This window comes from Asparagus officinalis, chromosome 6 (assembly GCF_001876935.1).
Source record: "Asparagus officinalis chromosome 6, Aspof.V1, whole genome shotgun sequence".
NCBI lineage: Eukaryota > Viridiplantae > Streptophyta > Magnoliopsida > Asparagales > Asparagaceae > Asparagus > Asparagus officinalis.
Genome location: NC_033799.1, coordinates 17,089,242 through 17,097,725, shown reverse-complemented (window position 1 = coordinate 17,097,725; position 8,484 = coordinate 17,089,242). Strand labels below are relative to the sequence as shown.

At 36.1% G+C, this 8,484-nt stretch overlaps 1 protein-coding gene across 5 annotated transcripts; it reads left to right on the top strand.

The window, feature by feature from the left end:
• Positions 292-5,257, top strand: LOC109844799 (E3 ubiquitin-protein ligase SINAT5-like). 5 transcript variants are annotated; one of them, XM_020413946.1, is made up of 6 exons: positions 292-332; positions 740-781; positions 2,007-2,315; positions 3,875-4,261; positions 4,740-5,001; positions 5,050-5,257. In XM_020413946.1, the coding sequence occupies exons 3-6, from the start codon at positions 2,064-2,066 to the stop codon at positions 5,106-5,108; spliced, it is 960 nt and encodes a 319-aa protein (XP_020269535.1). In that variant the 5' UTR covers positions 292-332; positions 740-781; positions 2,007-2,063; the 3' UTR covers positions 5,109-5,257. The 5 variants fall into 5 exon arrangements, with proteins under 5 accessions (XP_020269535.1, XP_020269531.1, XP_020269532.1 ...); XM_020413942.1 differs by having other exon boundaries at positions 4,740-5,257; XM_020413943.1 differs by lacking the exon at positions 740-781 and having other exon boundaries at positions 299-332; positions 4,740-5,257.

Here is an 8,484-nt window from a genome sequence, read left to right as displayed (position 1 = left end):
TCCAAGAGACTCGAGGCTATTGTCGTCATTCAAAATTTAGGCAACCACTGTTCCGCGTTATTTAACCGTACAATTCCTTGAAAAAACTTCCCATGTTTCACAACCCAAACCACGTTCTCCTTGAAAAAGCTATTGTCGTCATTCAAAATTCAGGCATCGTTCCGCGTTCTTTAACCGTACACTTTTTTGAAAATACTCACGATTCTCTCTCTTCCTCTCTCAATATTTCTTCAGAAAAAGATTCAGAAAATTAAAAAAATCAAAAATTGAGAGCAATGAAAGCGAAGATATGGGACAATAAGATTCTGTGATAGTTTTCTTCGAATCGAAAGGTAATTTCTCGCAGAATCTAGGTTTATTCAACCGATCTTTGTAAAAATCGCTTCTTTTTCTTCTGCATTGTTGGATTTTATTGGAGGAGGTCGATTAGGGTTTAGGATTTCAACAAGGATCTTATATGCTGTCTGTATAAGTTTTTGATTCCTTATCTGTTGTTTTTTCTGTAATTCAACTGTTGGAAGTTTGGTTCTAGGGTTCTTTTGGCTTGATTTAGGGCACGTGAAGATTTCGGAAACTATTATGACGAAATCTATGTAGACATTGAATTATTTGAAAGTGTTTTGACTTAAACTATTGGATTTTATCCACATTTTCACAAATTTATAATTGGAATTGTTACTACTTCAGTGAGTCTATTGAACTTTTATTGCTTATTGGTTTCTATTCTTAATTGATGCAGACCGATAATCAGAGAGGCTCACAAGAAATTTGACATCAGATGGTACAATTTTGGTATCCTTTGCATCATCGAATCTTTTGGGTTATTTGTTACGCCGTTCCTTCTTTCTATAGTTTTTTTTTTTGAATTTAACACTGTTATTAATAACTTAAGTTTTACGCATTACAACAAACATCTGAAGAAGTTTAGATATGGCTCTTTGGGTTTCTCTCTAGCATCATGAACATCTAGATGTTGTAGAATAATTGTATGTCAAAGACCGCAAAAGAAAAAAAAAAGACGAAAATGGATGGAATGACAACTCTTAAGTTTTTGAAATTTTCTTGTATTCTTATCTGTAAGTGTTATTTAGTTATTAGTCCCTCAGTTCTTCAATAATTCCATATTAGTCCCTCAAATCTTTAATGATTCCATATTAGTCCCTCTAATCCTAAGGCCTTGTTTGGTATGCGGGATTGGATGTGAATGGAATGATAATTCTCACTTCTCATTCCTCTGTACTAACACCACCTCTTTTTGGAAGCTAGAATGCTCATTCCCCCTTCCCCTTCATTCCCACTTTATGTGCGAATGAGCATCCAATGAGATGGTACGGAATGGGCATTCTCACTCAAGTGAGGGAAAAGACACGTAACTTTCAAATATGTCCATTCTCACGTCATTATCTAAATTGCATCCAAACATGAGAAGGGAAATGAGCCTTCCATTCCCGCATTAATTTTATTCCATTCCTTACTACATTCCTTATTTCTTCTATGAAAATTCTTATTTCTTTTGAGGAAGGTGTAGTTTCTTCTAGTTTTGGATGTTCGGCAAATGGTAATGTACCATAATGTATTTTGCTCTGATAGAAGAAAGTGATTATGACGATGAAGAGAAAAGTGAGAGTAAGATCCTTGTTCATTCTTTAACTCATCGTTAAATATAAATTTCTCTTTCTAAGGGGATAATGTTTAAAACCCATACAGATTTCATTTGTATGAATAGCATAAGCTTGATGTGTGACTAGAAGGAGAATTGTCTATGTAATTAGTTTGATGCGGATGATTTTGATTTCACATATACAACTTATGGGAAAGTGTATCCTTTATTTACTTCTAGGCAATTGTCAACCACTTCACAGCTCTTCAACTCTTTGTATGTCCATGGTATACCGATTTTGATTTAATGATTAGTGCATGTTGGTCCTCCGTGAGAAAAATGGCTAGTAGCATAAATGCTTTTACAAAAATTATTCTCTGGTTAAGAATTATATTACTTATTGCAGGAATATGCATGGAGATGCAGGCCTTATGATGTGAACTTCTGATGCCTGAGAGATAAAATGCAACGAGGTGTCCCTGTCATGTATTTTGGAAAGAAACAGAATTTTACCTCATCTTCTGCTGAGAGGATGGATGAAGCACCCTCATTCTCTGGGGACTCTTGTGACACGTCTGTCATCAAAGGTCAGAAGGCTCAATTGTCTAAAGCACCCTCAAATTCAAAACATCCTACTATTCTTCCCAATAGTGATATAGATGGGCTCTTGGAGTGTCCTGTCTGCAGTAATTCAATGTTTCCACCTATACAACAGGTTTGAATGCTTTTTCTCATTCAGAATGTCTCTTCTTGATACAGAACTTTGAGCTTACACTAAGTATCACTCTTGTCTCATTTCTTTACTTAGTTTATTATAATTTAAAATTCATCATCATTGGAGGTTGGAACATAAATGCTATTTCAATGGATTTATAAACATGTGACCTGTGTTGCATGAGTATGGGTACCAGCATGGGACATGGCAAATTTTTAAAAGGGAGGGTACGGGGACACGACTGTGTTTGTGTGTGTGTGTATATATATTAAAATTATTTAATAGTTTACAGATCAATATTTTTTTATTCACGTGTTGTGAGAATTATTTTCGTATAACATTTTTGTGTTTCTTTTATTATGTGGATTATAAATTGTAAAAAAACTTGTTTTCTGAACTAGATGCCAAAACGACCATAAAAATTATAGTTTGGAACCCATGAGTTTCAAGCAGTGGATGTGAAGTGTAGGATTTACATCTAGAAAATGTTTGACGAGTCTTGTAAATTAAAACATATATTGTTTAATTGAGTACATGTCCAAATAAATGTATGCACATATGCAAGGAGTTTCCAAGGAGTTTGAGTACGGGTACAGGTAGGGGTGTGTGTCAGGTATGGGTATGGCTTCAAGATAGAAGTAGCCTGGTAACATAGCATGAGATGCATGGGTTTATCTTGGAAGTAAATATTTACTTTCTTGCATGACATTTTTTACCCTTTAGTTTGTCCGTTCACCTTATGTATTTTTTACCAGGTTATCTCCACTGTCTATATTGACCCTTTCGGTGATTTTACTCTTCCGAGATCTGAGCATAATAACTTTCGTTTGGGGGGCTTTTGCTTGGTTAATTTGGAGGGTTGGAGTGAGGAGAGTTGAAATTGTAATATAACAAGAGCAGAGATGTAATATAACACAAGGAGAAAGACGAAGCAAAGTTGTAACGAAATGCAACACTGATCCAACATATCATTAGTGTCAAATCTCGTTTCCAGAGAAAACATCTTCTGGACCACAATTTCCATGAAATACTGCAGTGCTCCAATTGTTGCCAAATAAGGGCATTTTCCTTTCAAAAACTTAAATAACAACTACATATTGCCAATGGTCTTGAAGAGTAATGCCAAGCCATGTGCCCTGTGGATTTATTTATATGGTTTTTTGTAGTTAATCTAGTAACTCCCTATTTAAAGGAGGCTACTGTTCATAACAGTTACTGTATCATACAAGTCAACGTGATCTGTGTGGGAAAAAGAGAAAGTCGCACCACTGTTCATAACAGTTACTGTATCATACAAGTCAACGTGATCTGTGTGGGAAAAAGAGAAAGTCGCACCTTATTGAAGTTGAAAAGGGGTCTACATAGGAAAGTTCAATTGACATTTCGTAATAGCTATAATACACTGTCGTTTAGCTGTCAGTCACACTAGGTTTTTATACCTACCGCTTAGCAATCTTGGTTGCTTGCATAACATATTAACACTTGTTTGACTATGTGCATACTTCTTTCTTATCCATATTAAACTTTAGAATCTCTATTTTCTGTGATTATGTTTGCAGTGTCCCAGTGGTCATACCCTATGCTCAGCCTGTAAGAACAGAGTTAACAACAAGTGCCCAATTTGTCGAAAGGAAATTGGCAACATAAGATGCCTGGCACTTGAGAAGCTTGCAGTTTCGCTCCACTTGCCTTGTTCTTATCAGTGCCTTGGTTGTGAGGAGATGTTTCCTTATTATAGCAAGCTGCAGCACGAAGAACAATGTATCTATAGGCCATATGAGTGCCCTCATCCTGGTTCAGATTGCCCCTTCACTGGGGACATCCAGTCTCTTTTGTCACATCTGAGAGAAAATCACAAGGTGGACCTTCAAAATGGCTGCACATTTAATCATCGTTATGTGAAGCAAGACCCATGCTCAGTCGATAATGTTTCATGGACACTAACAGTAAGCTTATCTTCTTCCTTTCTTTAGTTTTATTGTAGTACCTTGATTTCATATACTTGCCTGTCATCTATTAAGGAAAAGGACTAGATGATTGGCCTGTGATCGAATGTTTCAGCTTCAATTATATTCTTGGCACTTACCAATTTAGTTTTTATTGGTCTAATAAGTTGGCTATTTGGGCGTAATAAATCATCATTATTCCCTTTTTCCCCCTGATATAACTAGGTGATAGGGCTGTGCATTTTTGATTTCCTAGGCATATTTTATTTCCAAAAAGATTTTTTTTAGGTAAGTTGAAAACTATATTATTATCCTCAAGTCGTAGCCTAGTTTTATTCGTGAAAACCAGATCCTGATGACCATTAGAATTCACCATCCTCTAATTAATCAATCATATATTTAAGATGAACTATGTTGTAAACTTTACAGGATATTTACTTTGATTTATGACTTTTTAATTGCTCGTGTGATACACCAGCTTTTCAATTGCTTCGGCCAGTACTTCTGCCTACACTTCGAAGCCTTCCTCCTAGGATCTGAACCAGTGTACATGGCTTTCCTTCGTTTCATGGGCGAAGAATCCGAGGCAAGGAAGTTTGGTTACTGTCTCGAGGTTGGAGGTAACGGGCGGAAGCTGATGTGGCATGGTGTACCTCGCAGCATCAGGACCCATCATAGAATTGTCCGTGATAGCCATGATGGTCTCATTGTTCAGAGGAGCATGGCTCTCTACTTCTCTGGTGGAGATCGGAAGGAATTGAAGCTGAGAGTTACTGGCTACTTCTCTGGTGGAGATCGGAAGGAATTGAAGCTGAGAGTTACTGGCAGAATATGGAGGGAAGCGTAATGGAAGTATTATTTTGTCGATGATATTTTAAGACAGTTGCAATTTGATTAGAGCAACTTCAAATCTTGGCAAATGTAACTATTTAGTATATGGGTCAAATTTCTGGAACATGAGTTTAGGATTCTGGCTTTTGGATGCATTTTATTGACATCCCAGTTTATGGGTCAAATTTCTGGAACATGAGTTTAGGATTCTGGCTTTTGGATGCATTTTATTGACATCCCAGTTAAGTTTAGACAACACAAGCATCTGGATTTAGGATTCTGGCTTTTGGATGCATTTTATTGACATCCCAGTTAAGTTTAGACAACACAAGCATCTGGAACTGTGAATGTATTGGAGAATGTCGTACTCACTGGTTTCTGAAGTAAATGCCAGAAAGAGCATTATTATTATTTTTTTTTGAGTTCTGGCAATCTCACAATTTTAGTCTTGGAAAGAAATGGTAAAAATGAGCATGTGATGGTATCCCCTTTTCTGATGGCTTACTTTAGTTGGAGGCGAGCTAGAACCCATTTAAGTGAAAAAGCACTTGTTTTTATTTTTTAAAATTCAAAATAGGGCACCGATCTAAATCCACCCCACCTCCACCTTTACCGTTCAGGTATTAATCATGAAGAGATGATCAAGAGCGTGGAACAAAATTGCCTTTATATATATTTCTTATTTTCCCTAAATTTATTTTACAAATCCTTCTTCCGCAACATTTTTCCGCAATCAGCAAAAAAATTCCACAAAATAACGAACGAAAAAGTTCGTGCTTCTTCTTGATTTTATGATGAATGTTACGTTGTGTAAAAGTGTGGATCTAGAATTTATTTTATGACATTATCATCGATATGACAAGATCGATATAACAAAAATGCATGTGCTAGTTGATCCAAAATCGAAAGAAACAACGGAGTTTGCAGTGTCCAATAAACAATACAAATATGATACAGGCACACCTTGTGCCACACCCTCAGCCACACTCCCCTCTCTCTGCTACAGTAACCGGGCCCACATGAGATTTATAAACAAATCTCATGTGGGCTTTATAAATCTCATGTGAGCCCCGGTTACTGTAGCAGAGAGAGGGGAGTATGGCTGAGGGTGTGGCACAAGGTGTGCCTGTAGTGCCACTCTAAACAATATTATCAACATGCATGTAAGTGGGCTGAAAGAAAACTTCCAGCTTAAGGTGTTTGGGTGAAGGAGAAGCCTTCTCCGCATTGAATATTTAAGTTAAATATTGACGTTGTCATGTTTAATTTACATGGAAGATTTGAATATTTAACTTGGTATTCTCCCTTAACCAGGCTAGGATTAAACCAGAGGGGGGCCTAGTCCAACTCTAGCCTGCTTTAAGGGTCAGAAAATTAACTAAAAAAATTCGGGCAAAATTGGCCCAATTTTTTTCCAAATAGAAAACACCCAATAACTGGACCGCGATCAGACTTAGCCCAATTTTATGGGTTTGCCAAACAGGCCCTTAAAGTAGAGAAAGGTGCCCATCTCCGTTAGTTGCTGAAGCATATATATATATATGCCTTGACGACTGTATTACAATTAGTTCAAGAATTACATTTCAAGGATATGGTGGTGAAAAGCGATTGTGAGATTCTCATAAAGATTTTGATGCAGCATTCGGGTGTATTACTGCTTCAGCGCAACTAAGGATTGACAACCAGGGGTGCTAAACTGTATCCGTATCCGAGGAAATATTATGGATTTGTGGTTAATTTTGATGATCAAGATGTCTAATCTTACATTTTTAGTTATAATGAACATATTAACAACCTCTTTTGTATCACATGAACTATGTTTTTCTCAATACTATCTAGTTTTCTCATATCCATTTTGTATCCGCTTATATATCCGCATCTATATCCGTAACCGTCTTCGATTTTAGCAGATATAAATATGAATTTTTCTTACTGAGATATATCTGTATCTGTATCCGTATCCAATATGAGTAAGCGGATATGGATATGATAAGCATCATATCCAAGCCGTATCCGGTCCGAATGCACCCCTATTGACAACCATGAGCGGGATGAAACTCTTTTTTGCAAAAATGATTAATTAGACATGATTGAACCATGAAAGGAGAGCGACCCGCTGGAGGATATAAGACATCTCTTTGTGTTTTTTCTCACTCTATTACATTCTCACATGCGAAGCGAGAGGGAAATAAAGTGGCACACGCCATGGCTAGGTTATCTCAAACTTTGTGCTCAAAATGTATATGGATGGAGGAGGTGCCGAGTTCGGTTCACCCTCTCACCATTGAAGATTGTTCTAGCATTAGCCAATAAATCTTTTACATTTGCTATATTAAAAAAAAAGAACGTGCTTTAGTTTCCTTGTGACCGATGAAGTAAGTTTTGTTTAATCATGCTATTCACTTCTAAATTAAGTCCTTCTAACCATTACACAAAAATTCTGAATTTATGGTGTGAGTTGAATATTATATTTTTATATTTTAATATGGCTTCACAGGTTGAGCACCATTTTGAAGGGCTGAAATATGTATTCACATCTCAATATAATTTTTTAGAAAATATGTTTTAAATTATTGGTTAGTAGGATTTAAACTTGGATTTCTCTAATATCATATTAAATTAAGTCCATCTAACTATTAAACAAAAACTCCAAATTTATTGTGAGAATTGAGCATTATATTTTTTAAATTAAGTCCATCTAACTATTAAACAAAAACTCCAAATTTATTGTGAGAATTGAGCATTATATTTTTATATTCTGACCTTCGTTGACAATTCATAAAGTTAAATATTGAAATATGTATTATATTATTCACTAGCAAATAGCCTTTGCCAATATCTTTACTATATATAAACTCTAAGGGCGCGTTTGGATGGGCGATTTTGAACCCGAAAGCCTGCCACAGGCTCGAAAGCCTGCCACAGTGTCCCATCTGTGACAGCTTTTGGGCAAAATCACCTCTAAAAAAGGCGATTTTGCCCGAAAGCTATCACAGTTGGGACACTGTGGCAGGCTTTCGGGCTCAAAACCCCCTCCAAAACCCGTAACCAAACGCGCCCTAAAACAAAACCTTTTGAGTTTAACATTTACAGAGCTTGCCACGTCAGCACATCTCTTCTCAAAAAAATTTTTGTCAGTGCACAATGATCTCAGAGATGCTTTTTTATCTTAGTTGTTAATCTAAAACCAATCTTTATCATTCAAAAACATCAGTTAAAAGGAGATTATCATGCGCAATTATCTTTGCATTGATTTTATAAAATTTTTAAAAGAGAGAGAAATGTCTTTCGGTAGGTTTATATTTTAAAAATTACATAGACAAAGATTTTTGAGTATTTAGCAATTACTACTTACCAAATCTATATTAATTTTTTTCCTAATGCACTTAAAA